Source organism: Cryptomeria japonica, chromosome 9 (genome assembly GCF_030272615.1).
Source record: "Cryptomeria japonica chromosome 9, Sugi_1.0, whole genome shotgun sequence".
NCBI classification, from domain to species: Eukaryota; Viridiplantae; Streptophyta; class Pinopsida; order Cupressales; family Cupressaceae; genus Cryptomeria; species Cryptomeria japonica.
Window position 1 is genome coordinate 143,821,242 of NC_081413.1, and position 14,805 is coordinate 143,836,046.

The 14,805-nt window shown below is 41.2% G+C and overlaps 1 protein-coding gene across 7 annotated transcripts in view; it reads right to left on the bottom strand.

The window, feature by feature from the left end:
* LOC131059381 (protein PHYLLO, chloroplastic) overlaps window positions 1-14,805 on the bottom strand; it is a 342,343-nt gene that overhangs the window by 124,959 nt on the left and 202,579 nt on the right. For all 7 annotated transcript variants that reach the window (XM_057992608.2, XM_057992601.2, XM_057992594.2 and 4 more), the window contains one exon: window positions 13,041-13,199. In XM_057992608.2, the coding sequence (XP_057848591.2) occupies window positions 13,041-13,199 (159 nt within the window). The remainder of the gene's footprint in view (window positions 1-13,040; window positions 13,200-14,805) is intronic.

A 14,805-nucleotide genomic window follows, 5' to 3' on the forward strand; every position in this document is an offset into this window, starting at 1 on the left:
AGCAGGAAATTCCGCCTCTCCATGGACAGGGCAAAAATGCGCCCAAGTCAGGTCTGGGGCGCTGAAACCAAGAAGTCATTCACAACTGCAATATTCCGCCTCTCCATGGACAGGTGAAAATGCGCCCAAGTTAGGTCTAGGGCGCTGAAACCAAGAATGCATTCACAACTGCAATTTTCCACCTCTCCATGGACATAGCAAAAATGCCCCCAAGTCAGGTCTAGGGCGCTAAAACCAAGGAGGCATTCACAAGTGCAATTTTTCGCCTCTCCATGGACAGAGTGAAAATGCGCCCAGGTCAGGCCTGGGGCGCTAAAACCAAGAAAGCATTCACAATGCAATTTTCCGCCTCTCCATGGACAGAGTGAAAATGCACCCAGGTCAGGTCTGGGGCACTGAAATCATGAAGGCATTCACAAGTGGAAAATTCATGAATCCTTGGCGTGGTAAAATTTCACCCAAGTAGAGAATTTGAAATTTTGCCTAAGGCACGGAATCCAAGGAGTCAAGGAAGGTTAAAACCAGAAATTCCCCTCGGGCGAATTTTCAACTATGCTATTTTTAGACACCAAATCCCGACCAAATATGGAAAATTTTATAGATTCAGAATCGAGACGAAATTCCCCATCCAATGAACCTGACTCCTAAAAATTAGGAAGATCCCTAAAAAATAGGGATATGGAGAAAAGCTGGGAAAGTTCCTTCGACGGCACGAGATGACAAGTCGGAGTGGAATTGAGCAAATCCCGAGAAAGATCTTGCAATCTCCCTCCAAAATTGGAAAGTATGGAATCAACGAGTTGGCGGGAGGAATCTTCCAAAACATGACGCGTGACTGGGAGCATTTAAGGAAGGTTCTAATTCCGGACTCACATGCATGGGAAACTGCCTTGCATGTCATAATAATTAAGGAAAGTATGACGCGCCATAAATGCAGTTACTAATTTGACGCCTCTTGAGAATTTTATATAAGTTGGAAAAAACATTTCATTTTTCACGTGCGAGATTCGGGAAAGGAAGAGTGAAGTGAAAAGTTTTTTATACTTAGTCTCTATTTCATCATTTTGAAATATTCCCAGGATGGCGGAAACTAGCAGGACAGCTACTATCTCCAGGCAAGCAATGATCGGTTTTCTCCCCCATTCTCGGTTGAATTCAACATGGGAAGAGATCAGTGATACCAACTTCGGCACACTCAAATGGGCTGCATTCAAGATAAGAATGTTTGGAACTGCAGGACACAATCCATCTCCGACAGCTGTCAAGATTGTGAGAAGCGGAATAGTTGCAGCAGCTGGCTTTCCTCCCGCCATTCAATGCCCAGATCTAGTCTTGGAATGTGCAGCACGTTACAATCTGGAGCGGAAGACGATCTCAACACCAGATGGCAAGTTACTGGCAACATTGACTCCAGAGGCGATTGGTGAAGCCTTCGGAATCCCTTCACATTACTCCATGACAAACAGGACTAGCAGCGGAGCCCAAGCAGTCTATGAAGCAGGCCCCACTAGGTCTGTTGATTTGATCAACAAGCAATGGCTGCTGAAACCTAGAGTACACATGTCCAAGATGCCCAAAACTCTCAAAATCTTCGAGTTCAAGCAAGAATATGTGGACATGATAAAAATGTTGAGCAGAGTAATGGGATGCTCGCACACGGTGAACTTCGAGCCTTGGATGTTCTTCCACATTGGCGAGATCATGAATTCTAATACATTGATTGACTGGGCTCGATTGATCAGCCACTACTTGCACGAACAATTGAAGAACCTACAGGAGAAAAAGTCTCAGTCCTTTTTCATGAGTTCCTACCTATTCTATATGTTGGCACGAAGAGGTGGATTCGACAGGCTGCCAGCAAGAGGAATCATGGGCTGCGGGCCAGCTCAGCTAAAGGTGCATGAATGTTATCCTCAACTACATCTCCAACACGTGAATTCCTACAAGTTGGCGAATGACACCTTCACCATGTATCTGACATGACTTATGCAAAATAAGTTGCACATGAGGTTGTCCCCGCAAGCAAGTGCTTTGCTCCAGAAGTATGGCGCCGCATTCTTGCAGTTCCCCAAGTTCACCTACATCAGGACACAGGGTTTCTCCTTCCAATCTTACAAATTGCCTCAATATCCGTCAGATAAGCTTATACTACTCGAGCTCATGAGGCAACTGACTGCCTACGATCAGCTGCAGAAGAAGAAGAAGCAGTCTATTGAATTTCCAGTTGTCTTGGGAGATTTCATGGAGATATGCCCAGGATTGGAGGCCGCTGAAAGTGTAGCAAGCGAGTTGGCATTCTACCGACTAACATTTTACACTTCGAGGGCCCAATATGATCCTTACAGCCAAATCAGGAAGGTTGTCGGTGTCAAATTCATACACAGATTTCACTTGGAGGATTACTGGACCGGTGTCGAGGATGACTTTGAGGTCCGGAGAAGAATGCACTCTAGACTGTCGCTCGACACCATCAGAATAAGTGAGATCCATCAGGTGTCAGATCAGGTAAAGGAAGACTCAGATTTGATGCAACCCGAATTCGAGAGGATAAAAGATCAACCTATCCTGTTGCTAGATTGGTCGGAGCCTGAGGTAGATAATTTGAACATTTTGGCTAGGCCAGTGCTAAAATTCACTAAGCACTGGATTGATAGGCAGACAAGAAAGTTGGTTGAAAACCATGTCCCTCTGAAATACCAGCTGATGGGAAATCTGGATTCTCACAGCGAGGCAACTGAAGACTCTTCACAAGGTCAGGCAGGAAGAGAGGCCTGGATAGACAAAGGAAAAAGTGCCCCAAAGAGGCCAAGAATAACAAAGACGAAGGATGCTCAACAGGAAATCCCGTGCGAGGTTCAGCAGGAAGCCCAGCAGGAGGAGCCTCCACAAAAGAGAACGAGGACAGGAAGGGAACATTCACCAGTCAGCTCCGTGAGCGTACAAGAAGTAGAAATGTTCCCACATCTCGCGAGCCCACTTCCAGGAAACGTTCCAACACCTGATGTACTTAGCATCAATGCTTCACAGGGCCGTCATCAGCCAAGAAGTCAGAGGCAAGAGGTTTCCCCGCGCTTGGAAGAAGTTCGCCAGGATAATTTCATAGAGACTATCCCTGGCGAAATGGAAGAGGAATCTCAAGAGCGGGAGCATGCAGGGGAGTACAACCATTCCATCCCCCCGCCAAATTGGTTGGTAGGCAGATTGGGAAATGAAGCAAGAGGGGAGCCCAACCCTGCTCAGGAACTAGAAGAATTATTGAAGAGGATGGATCAACCACTGGAAAGGAAGGCCCCCCGGAAGTTTTCCAAGGTAGTCAAGGAAGAATCCGGAGCCCGGACCTTGCACATTGCTGAACCTGCTATGGATAAGGATAGGAGCGAGATCAGGCAGGAAGATTACGTCATCAGCCAGGTGGATCTTGGCCATGCTTCCACCGGTCAAGTAATGGGAGATTTCGATGATTCTTCCTTTGCCATGAAGGAGAAATTGCTGAAAACAAAAGCAAAGTGTAAACGGCTGAAGGAGGAAAACGAACTTCTATGCGAGTATGTCAGGAGTTTCAAGAAACCCCTCAGGGAAGCAGGTCCTTCATCCACTCCCCCTCCCTTCCTTCCTAAGGAAGTAATTGACGATGCGGAACTTACAAAGGCAATGGCACAGAATTCCCGAGAATGGATCGAGGATGTTTATGCTGAGGCAAGGAAATTTGTAGAAGATCTAGCTCAGCTCCATTCAAGGTTCGTGGCCCTCCTAAGTAGATTGGAAACGACGGAAGGACTATGGGAAGATGTTGATGTCTACCAAGACTTAACCATTTCCCAACTCAGGGCTCTGATGAGGACTCCAAGGCACACACTGGTAGACGGGAAAGTAATCCAGGAGAATGAAGCCTACGACTTTCCCCGATGGTTCTATGCCATATGTTCAGGGAAGAACACCCTTGATAAATTCAGCATTGATTCCGTCACCTTGAAGGAATCCATCAGAGGGATACAGGAAGAAATCCTCAGTGCCATGGAAGCTTTATTTTCGAGGAAACTCAACGACGGGGGAATAACAGTGAATTCTTTGAAATCCCAGTTGCATGATTTCTTCTTCGTCGGTTCGTTTCCCAAAGAACATTTTGCAAATGTTTCTTCATTCTCCGATATGATGAAGAAAACACAGGAAGCTATGACGGATTGGGAAAGTTTCTTTTCTAGAAGTGAAGAGGAGATTGCCTTGATAGAATTCAACATCGAGAATGTGCCAAGTGTCTCCATCGAAGAATTGGAAGCCGTTGTCGATAGGTTCATTACTTACGCCATTAATGAGCGAGATAATGGTCGTCCGTTTTTGGACGAAAGTCTTTTGACTGAACCATGATGGTGTATTTATGGCTGAAGAGAACATTAACTAGGCGCGGGACCAATCAACGCATGCCACCACAGGATAAGGGAATCTTCTTGCATGTCATCCCCTCATAATGGTTTTATGACGGATTCTTTTTGCATGTCGCAGTCGCTTGAAGAGTGATGGGTATTTATGACGACGTCAGTTATATTCCGAGCATGATCATCATCATGGGCGCTATTTTAGGCCCTTTTAAATTTATTGTAAGTGGGCATAATGGGTTATTTAATGCAGATTCCCACCTTGTTGCATCATGTGTGGAGAATCTTTTGGGCAAACCCTAATTAGGGTTTTGCATGTAATTTGGGCTTGAGGCCTATATAAGGGGGTGACCCCCTCATTTGTAATGAGGAGAGACTATAGTCAGAGATTGTTGCTAAGAGTTTTTGAAGCAAACACTTAATACATTGTTCAGTTGTTGGTGTGTTCTTGTGTTGTTTCGAAACTCGCATGGTCTCGTTCTCTTCATAGATTAAATTTGTTTCCATGCAATTAGATGAACTGGATTTGATAGGATCGCTTGTTGCCAAATTCCTGCTCATACTTTTGGTGTGCAGCTGATTGTTGCATGCCGTGCAAAGTTAGTCTGAGCCTCGTTATAAGTGTATGTTCAACTTCAATTGTTAGAAGAGATTGTTCTATCTGATGGTTTCTTTTGACAATTTGAAAATCTTTAGCACTCCCCTTGAAGATTGCACCGCCTTCATGTAAGTTGTGCTTTGCTGGCGAAGCAAAGCGCGGTTGGATTTTTCACAAGTTTATCCCGTCTCCTTGTTCCTAGGATTAGATTACCTTTAGTTTAGTTTCCCTCTACCCTATTCCTATTTACATTCTGCATATTTCATAATCCGAAAATCTAAAACTTTCAATAAATTCTCAAGCTTGCATAGATTGCTTCAACATACGTAAGGCCCCTTGGATTACCAGCAATCACATCGGCCAACTTAGTCACATCCACAGCATAAAAGGAACCTTGGAGTCGGTTGTTTGTTTCTCCTACTATATCAGCATGCAATCGTACTTTGATCAAGAGAGAGTGAAGTGACCGTTGGGCAACTTTATTTTGTGTTGGACGCCGTCATAAAAAACACGTCAACACGTCCCAGCAAGTTCAGACCTGGGGTTTACATCCCAGACCAAAATCACTCTTCCAGACCAATTCCCAAATTCGCAAGTTTCAAAATGATCAAAGATGCTATCAATTAGGTTTCCATCTCCTTATAACTCCTTTCCCTTTGCAAGTCGAACACTAAAGAATAAAAAAGCTTGCGCTTTATAATTAAAGTGACACTTTCCCAATTACGACGTCAAACTATAGAAAAATATCACTTTATTGGGAAAAAATAGCTTCAAGCATCCAAAAAGACTCTGGGAGGTGAGAATCATGTAGCAAAGTTCAAGACCTTTCCAACGAGCTATAACTTATAGGCATATCAAACCAGATGAAGCGAAAAACCCCTTATTACTCCGAAATTGCTATATACATAGCTTTATTTTAATTTATTTAATCGCTAACTTAGGAAATATTTAAATATATTAAAATATTTACATAGATCCAATAATAGCCCAAAATAACCAACCAAACATGAATCTGACTTTGTCACCTATCTGTGGTTGATGCCGGACAAGATGGGCCAACTGGTAGTCCCATCCCTAAAATCTAGGGATGCTCCTAGAAACTAGGAAACACACCCAATCTTCCTGAAACTGAAACCATGGTATGGTCCCGTGGAACCTCAAATATGGAAATTGCCACAACCTCCTAAAAAGTAGGGAATCTCCCTAAAATCAAGGAACTGCTCCCAACATCCCACACCCTGAAACACCAACTCCGGATATTGAATACCCTGTGTGAGTCTCTATCCACCACTGCCAGCCTACGAGACCCCCATAATAGGCTAACTCACATGTCTCTACTAGACAAACTAAAGAGGGGACATGATAGATGATGTGAATATTCTAGGTTGTGTGTTAAGCATATGTGGCTTTATGAGTACCGCTAGGTCCCAGATCAAGTAACGGATTATGGTAATTGCTTGCAAGTCCGAGAATTTGTGGCAGCTAAGAACCTCTTGCTAGACATTGATTCGACTCAAGACCCAATCACAGATTTTGAGGCAGTTATCGAATCTCCAAGGAGGTATACCGATTACTGGCTATCCCAACAAATCGAGAGAGTGACCCATGAAGGGACCCAATTTACATACAATCTAATGGGTAGTCTCGATTCCCAGTCTTCGGAGGATGAAGGAACCTCAAGCGCGCCAAAGGAAGAGGTTGAGAAACCTGAAAAAAAGAGGAAGGCAAGAGTCAATAGAGGGACTCAAACATCAAAAAGAACAAGGAGAGAAAAGATCCCCATCAGGAGGCCGAAGGTTAGTTCATCATCTAGGGACCCCAGTTCGGAGGATGATGTGGTTGAACTTAACTACATACCCGCTCCGCCTTCACAGAGTGATATTGATGCATTCGAGGCAAATAATCCTCAGACACAAAGTAAGCAAGAAGCAGAGGTAAGGGTCGTTGCCTCCGATGAACTTGGAAATCAGGCTGAAGGGGGAGAGATTGCACCTAATCAAGAGACTGGTAAGCATGAGCTCACACAGGGAAGTAGGCATGAATTGCGATTGAATAGCGGCGGCAAGGATGACACCATTGTTGAGGGAGAACAATGGGGGGATGAGACTAAGGAACCCGACAAAACTAAAGAGCAACCATCACAGGAGGATACCCGACAATTGTTCAGCGAGGTAGGAGAGAACCCAGCCACGAGTAAGGGATTGGATACTGCATTTGTTCCTTCTATGACCGATCAATTGCAGGTAGGCAGTTAGCCAGCTAAAGCCTCCAAAGAACAGAGTGGGAATCTGGCAATTATATCTAGACAGACCATCCCTCAGGACTGGCTAATTGCTCGTGCGCAGCGAAAGGCAACCGTCAAGCCACCTATTAACCCGAAGGATATCTTCCCTCAAATAGGATAAATAAAATCCAAAGGTAAGAAAAAGCCCAGGACGTACTCCAGGATCACTAAGGATAAGCAAAGGAACTGCACAATTCATATTGCCACCCCACCTACAGATAAGCCAGCAGATAAGTTTGCATTAGCTGATTACAGTGTTGTGACCATCCCAATAGGGCGAGCCACCAAAGAGCAGGAGAGGGAAGAGTTCAGAGATTCCGTGCAGAATATGCTCAGACAGCTCGACGAAATGACCGCTGAGAGAGATGTGTATCACGCTTGTGCTGAGCAAGCTGAAGGGTACATAGATCACCTGCTGAGGCCGCTGCAGCATGTCGCTAAATCCCATGTTCCCCCATTGGTATTAACACAAAGGACCACAGCTGAATTTGATGGAGTGCGTGATACCGCCAAGGCTGTCAGGGAATGGATTCAAGGCATTAAGCAAAAAGGAGAGAAAATCTTCAAAGATGTGTGAGAAATGGCTCTCCATAGGGAATCCACTCTTATCAAAATGTGTAAGCTGAGGAAAGAATGTTATAACGCTCATGAGGCGATTGCCAAGGCATTACCCCTCATAACGGCTCTATTTTGGAACTGCACTCAAATCCCCACACTTGATATTATCCGACATCCCTATCATGTCAATACCTTCAAAGACTGGTATTGGATTCTCAGCATGAAGAACGACATGAAGGATAATATCAACAAAATGCAAGATAAGTGCGATGACGCTTTGTCAAACGTGAAGGATCTTGGTGAAAAGATCCTTAGATCAATGGTCCCTGGCTGGAAAAGTGGTATGATAGATAATGAGGTGCAACCATAGTGGGACGACAGGCTGAAAACCAAAGTCACCTACTCCATGGAGGACCTGGAATTTGCTAGTGGGCTACAGGCAGATATATTGTGTTTTGAGAATCATAGATCATACTGGAGAGAAGAGCTGGAGAATGTAGATAGCCTCCTAGAGGGTATTCAGTATAAAATGTTTAATCCTCCTATGCCACCAACAACCAAACTGTTCGAGTTGTGCCTAAGATTCCAGGACTACGTTCGGGTAGAGCGTGCAACAGATCGGGATATCTGGGGAGAATAATTATGCGACGAGGTCGAATTTGTGAAAATAGAGTCTACCTCGGGGAAGGGAAAAGTGCTTTCTGAAAAAGTTTATTTTTTTTAAAAATCTAAAGTACACTTTTCAGACATAAAGTTCTTTCCTAACTACCAAAGCTATTGTAAATTTTGAGCTCCGTGCATGTGCACTTTTTGGAGCAGCTTTATTTGGTAGTTATTGATTCCCCTTTTCGTTGTTGTTGATATTTTGCCTCCCATTTATGGGTATGGGCAGTTTTAATTAGAGGATGAATCTGGCCCACTTGTCTAAGTTTAATCTTAGCCATTAATTCATTTTGAGAACTCTATATAAAGGAGTTAGTTTCTCCTTTATTTCAGGCAGAAAGTTAAGGATTGTTGCAAAAACTCTGGCAAAATGTATACATATTTTAACGGATGTTAAAGCTGTCTTTTTTACTGTGAGTGCATGGTCCTCTTCTCCATCTATTTTATATTTCTGCGACTGTATTTACTTTTTAGACAGTTTGTTTATGCATGTATTTGATGGAAATCTTGGTTCATACCATTTGGAAATAGTTGATTATTATTCCCTCTGCATGGTTAGTCTGTGAGCCCAATTTTGTGCTAGTTCAGTTGTTAGATTTGAATGAGTGGGTGTAAGAGTCCAGCATTTGTATTTAGCAGCTTGAAAATTCAAAATTCCTAGATGATTGCATTGGTTTTTACCTAGTTGTGCTAATCAGCTGGCAAAGTAGTTTCTGGTTATTTTAAGATTTCCATCTTTGCGTTCAAATATGTTGTCTTAGTTAAGTTAGCTAGTTGTTCTTATTTACTCTTTATCCTTATTCCCCCCTTTTTCCCTTTTTTATTAAAAACAAAACCCGCAAGTCAAGCTGAAGTAGCATCAATTAAAAGCAAATAAGATGAAATAGGACTGTAAGATTTTAGGGAACCTATGCGAAACCAATTTCGTCTCACCGTAAGTCCCCTTTGTGTTTCCAGCAAAACACATCAACTGCTAAGCTATCCTCCAGTCAAGACCTAACAACCGAAACCTTGAGGTCATCCCCATTGATCAATTTAAAACAGCATTAGGGATCTCCTTATCTCAAGAGAGGATAGGATTTTTAGTATTCTATTCTGTGTTGGCTGGATGAAGTCGTAGTTTTGCGACTTTAGACACGTCAACACTAACCATGCACAGTGCCCTACAATTAGTGGGCCACCAATGGTATGAACCAGAAATGCATCAAATACCCCCCCACATTTTGTCATTAAAATCAATGAACTCTAAAATTAATTAGCTGAAGCAAACCATGCAAACAAAAGAAAACAAACACCATATTTCAATGTTCATATATTTGCTTTAGTTGCCATTACAACAATTTCTACAGCATTTCTACTCTATTCCTAACTACTAAATTCTAACCTTCTACAAAAACTCTAACTATCTAACTGGAATCTAATGATCTAACTGCCTAAAAATCTAACCCTTTACAAAAGCAAGGCCTCTGCCTTTTATAGATTTTACAATTCAAACCGTTGGCCAAGATTGACTGCATCCAAGGGCCCTAATCTGCCTTCTAGAAGCTGGCAGCCTTAACCCATGCCAACTCAATTCTTAGTTATCCACCCAACCACTATCCAACTACCTACCACTATTTGGCTTTAATTTAGTCAATTTGGCAGTTAGACATAACTGTCCACAACTGACCTGTTTCCCCTTTGTTTCAAAATATCTTGAATGGGACCCACAGGCAGTTCTTTTACAATAAACAATTTCAATTTTTAGAAACTAAACTGCTCGAATTAAATGCAGCAATGTATCCTTCTGAGAATACAAATTTTGAGCATTCTATGTGTTCTTCGTCTTCAATCTTGGTGATGGACTTCAACTTTGTGGTTCGATGGCGCGCTTCCTCGTGCTTCGTCTTTATCCTTCTGAGGTGCACTCTTCATTGGCAGCGCTTGGGGCTTTGATCACGATCAGCTCTTCACTTTGCGTTTTAGGTTGACTCCTTAGCCTCTCTCAACATCACCGATCTGCAAACAATGAATTCCAATTTAATAATCACCTTGAAAATTAAATAAATGAAATTAACAATCATATTAAATTCTATTTAGGTAATGTCGAGCCTCTAGTTGGCGAAGGAGAAAGACGCTCAAACGTCTCCTCTCTGACAGTGAAATTCGACCATTAACTTTATATCTTTGCACTTATTTTGCGACCAAGGGGAGAAATTCGGCCTTGAGAGGCACTTTGCAAGTTTATTTCTAAAGCGCCTTCCCCGTATTTCACATTTCATCGATTCCCTAAAGGGCTTGGGTTTACTTCAGCGGAAATGGAGATGATTTTGCTTTATACCATGGAGCTCGCACACTTACTAAAAACCCCGAATTTCCACCTTTGGCCTCTTGGTCTTAATTACTTCCCTCTTGGTTAGAACGCCCCTTTTGTTGATTTTAGGCTCTTGAGCCAAAGTGAGAGATTTTAGCTATGTAAAAAAAAACTCCACTTGAATTTCGGCCATTTCACCCAAAATGTGAGATATCAATTCTGAAAACAAATGTCTTCTTTCCTTACAAAAAATCCGGTCACTTTATTTAAATGTGCGACTTTATTTTCTTCATTATTTTCGGCCAAAAAGACCCTTTTGGAGTTTTCAGCCTAACTAGCTAAAGTGCATGATTGGTCCTCTCTTGTTTCATTTTCAGCTGACAAGGTCGTTTGGCGAATTTAGACGTTTTCTTTCCATTTTCAGACTATAGGCCTAATTTGTGATTTGAACTCATTTATTTTCAGCTTTTTAGCTTGAAATGTGCGGCTTAGGGCTCTACGGGTTTTTGGGCCTGTTAGAGGATATCGGGTGTGACTTGGTTTGTGCTTTTCGGCTTACAAGCCGATTTTGGGAGTTTTGGCTTGCAAAACATCGAACGTCTGCTGGATGAATTTCGGGGTTTGGATGGTTTTGAAAGATGATTCCCTTTTGGCTTCAAACGCCCATCCTTCAAATTTCAGCCATTTTTAGCATTTTGCGCGATTTTGTTTTCCCTCTTTGCACTGTGAAATCCGAAAAAAAGAATGCCGAGTTTATTTACTATGGGATTGCAGGGGCGATATGAAGGCATCCGAAAATGTCTCCCTCACTTCGCACTTAGCCCGAATGACCTTGCACGACACCCATGGGGAACTTTTCGGCCTTTTGAGGGGTTCTGAGAGAAATGGAAGGTGAACTTCAGGCATTCTGCGAATATTGTGCGATTTTACTTTCTTAAGTTTTTGGCTGAATGGGGAAGATGGCGCAACTTTGCATTGCGTTAGAAACTTCAGCCCTTTGAACGAAATGGGAGAACACTCACCTAACTTAGGGTTTTCATTTTAAAAATGGCGATTTTCGCTTTTGGGCCCACTGGGCCATTTTGTTTTAATGATTTCGGGTTAGATAGGAACTTTGAAAGCCAACTTTGAGTTCTCATTTTAGCCTTCTAGGCCGATTTTAGCTTCTAATGACTTTGCACTTTGGGTAAAAAGACCGGTTTTGAATTTTTGTTTCAAATTTTGGCCCAGAAGGTCGATTTTTGAGACCTTTCCTTCTCTTCGACCCTTTAGGCCGATTTAAGAGTTTTTGACCTTTGAATTTTGGTCTTAGAAGCCGGTTGGAGAGTTTTGTCTAATATTTCTGGCTTTTAGGCCGATTTTGGATGAAATTCACGATTTTGGCTTCTATGGAACTCGGGGTTGATGGGGCTTTTGCACGATTGAACTAAGTTCGACGTTTTTCTTCTCCTTCCACCAAGGGTAAGCAAAATGGGGTTCCCTGTCAAAAGGACAGGGATATGGTGTGTATAACGCACAACAAAGCCCTCACTTCTACCAAAACTCAATCAAACGAACAAAATGTTTTAATTGTGACATATATAATACCGATGGTCATATCTTTCGTCAAATTTACCCGAGACTTGCACCTAGCCTCACCCCTTGGGTATGCTACATCCACACTTGGATGTGTGACAATTAACCCAATTCAACATTTGTACATTTAAAGCACACAATATGCACTTGACGATTTGAGCAAATAGATCTCTATTATGGAAGCCCTGATGATTTATCACTTGAACTCATCCCATTTGACCTGGGTGTATGTGATTTGTTAATTACAAAATCTTTTCACAATTCACAATAGAAATAACATAAAAGCCAACTTGTCATCACATTCTTATTGAGAAATCTTGTTAGCTATAGATAGTATAAAGGAGTAAAAAACAAAAAAATAAAAATGTTTACCAATAGAAATTTGAAAATCTAATAGCTGCAGCATCTATGTATCAGTCAATCTAACTAAATAAATTCTCCTAATCTTATGGTAGTAGCTGATTTCTTTAAGAAAAAGACATATCAAGTCACAAAGATACTTGCATCATAGAGTAGCTTTTCTGACAATGAGATGGTGATATATATCAGTATCATTACTAATTTACTACTATAAACCTACATCTATATCTTGTCCTCTCCTTAATGTCCAAGATATCTGTGAACTTGAAAAAACAGAAAACACACTACATGCACATTATGCTATTTATTAAGGCAAATAACCATAAAGAAAATTACCGGTGTGCAAGGCACAGTTTGCTTATCGAGACATCATGTGGTGTTGAGAAGAAATTTCTAAATACTGTTCTGGGTGCTGTATCTGCAATTGGAAGAAGACTAAAAATTCCACCTCCATGATTGTTTGTGACTACAACAGTTATAGGAGGTCGTCCTATCCTACAAAACATATAGGCAATAAGATCCAACAATCAGTTAAATAATTAAAACTGACTGGAGAATTCAGTGCACTTTAGAAAAAGGAACCAAGATAATTCTAAAGAATATTAGAAATATTTTATCTACAATGTTTTTCATTAAATCACATATATTATGTTAAATGCAGAATAATTCTATACCCAAGATTAATAGTCGTGAAGTTGCACACTAAGTTACCACGATATATATAGGGACAACGGTTTGTCACAGACCCAAGGCTGAAATATGTCATGGACGCATTTGAGTGTGGATGTTTATAAAGAAAAAAGGAAAATATGCAATTTTATTCTTTTTTTTTTCAGAAATAAATAATAAAAATCGTGATATACAACTTAAAATAATATTGGATGTATTAATTATGTCTGATTGATGGACAATAATATGCTAGTGTCAACATGTCGATATTGATGCCACATCTTCAGCAGATCATAGTAACATATTGGTGAATAGTTCTGCCCTCCCTTGTACTAAAAGCTTTCCAGAGAGACAAAATTGATATTCAAATATCTTGGTGGGGGGTATATTTGGATTTACAAAGGGTATGTGAGATATTCAAGTTCATATAGTCAAGTGAAATCCCATTTATGCGGCATGCCTAGGAAAGGCATCAAAGCTTTGTGATGTCCCCAAACTGAACCTCATCACATATCGTTGATTTTGAGAAAGCTCCTTGTATTATCTTTATAATAAAGTGATGCAATTGAAACCAAATGATTTGATGACAATTTGATGAGGAATCTGAAGCAATTAGAAATGCATATGTTAATAAAGAAAGTACACAAAATGGTTAAGAAAGCAAACCAATCATATTATCTTTATAATAAAAACTCCAAACCCTAGGTCGTCACTTTTAGGGTTTCCATATTTTCAACTTATTATTTTTAATAAAATCTATGCATTTCTTTAAAAATTGACCCCTTAGGCATTATATTTTACTATTATAATGTTTTCCCCTTTTTATTACAACATTTTATGCCTCAAACACCTAGGAAAAAGGGGGCCAACTTATTATAAGTTATTTTATTATAAAGTGATTATAATATCACTTTAATATAATTTATTTAAATCCATTACTTAGGAAAATATTTCCTTATTTATTCATAAAATGCAATCTGGGACTCGGATCTGAATTTCGTCTGAAGCACTGTGGTCACCGATGCCACCTAAGTCTTGTAGGCTAACTGGCAGTTCCCCCTACAAAATAGGAATTTGCTCTAAAAAATAGGAACCTCACTCCAAACTTCGAAAACTACTCAAAAGGCTCTTGCTCTACTCCGTGGTCATCCAGTCAACTACTAGTTCTCCCTAAAAAATAAGAGACTTCCCTAAAAAGTAGGAACTGTCGTGTAAATTCTCAAAATAGCTCACAGAGCCCCTGCAAAGCTCTATGCCCCTTAGAATGAGTCCCCTAACCATCTGGTTGATCTACGATAACTCGAGTGATAGGTCAAACCTTTGCTCATGTAATGTCCCCTTCTCAGCAGTGATCAGTTCAGTTAGCCGTTAGCCTATCCCAGAGATCCGTAGGCTAGTCGGGAGCAGTAATTAGGGTTTCCTATTTTCTAGG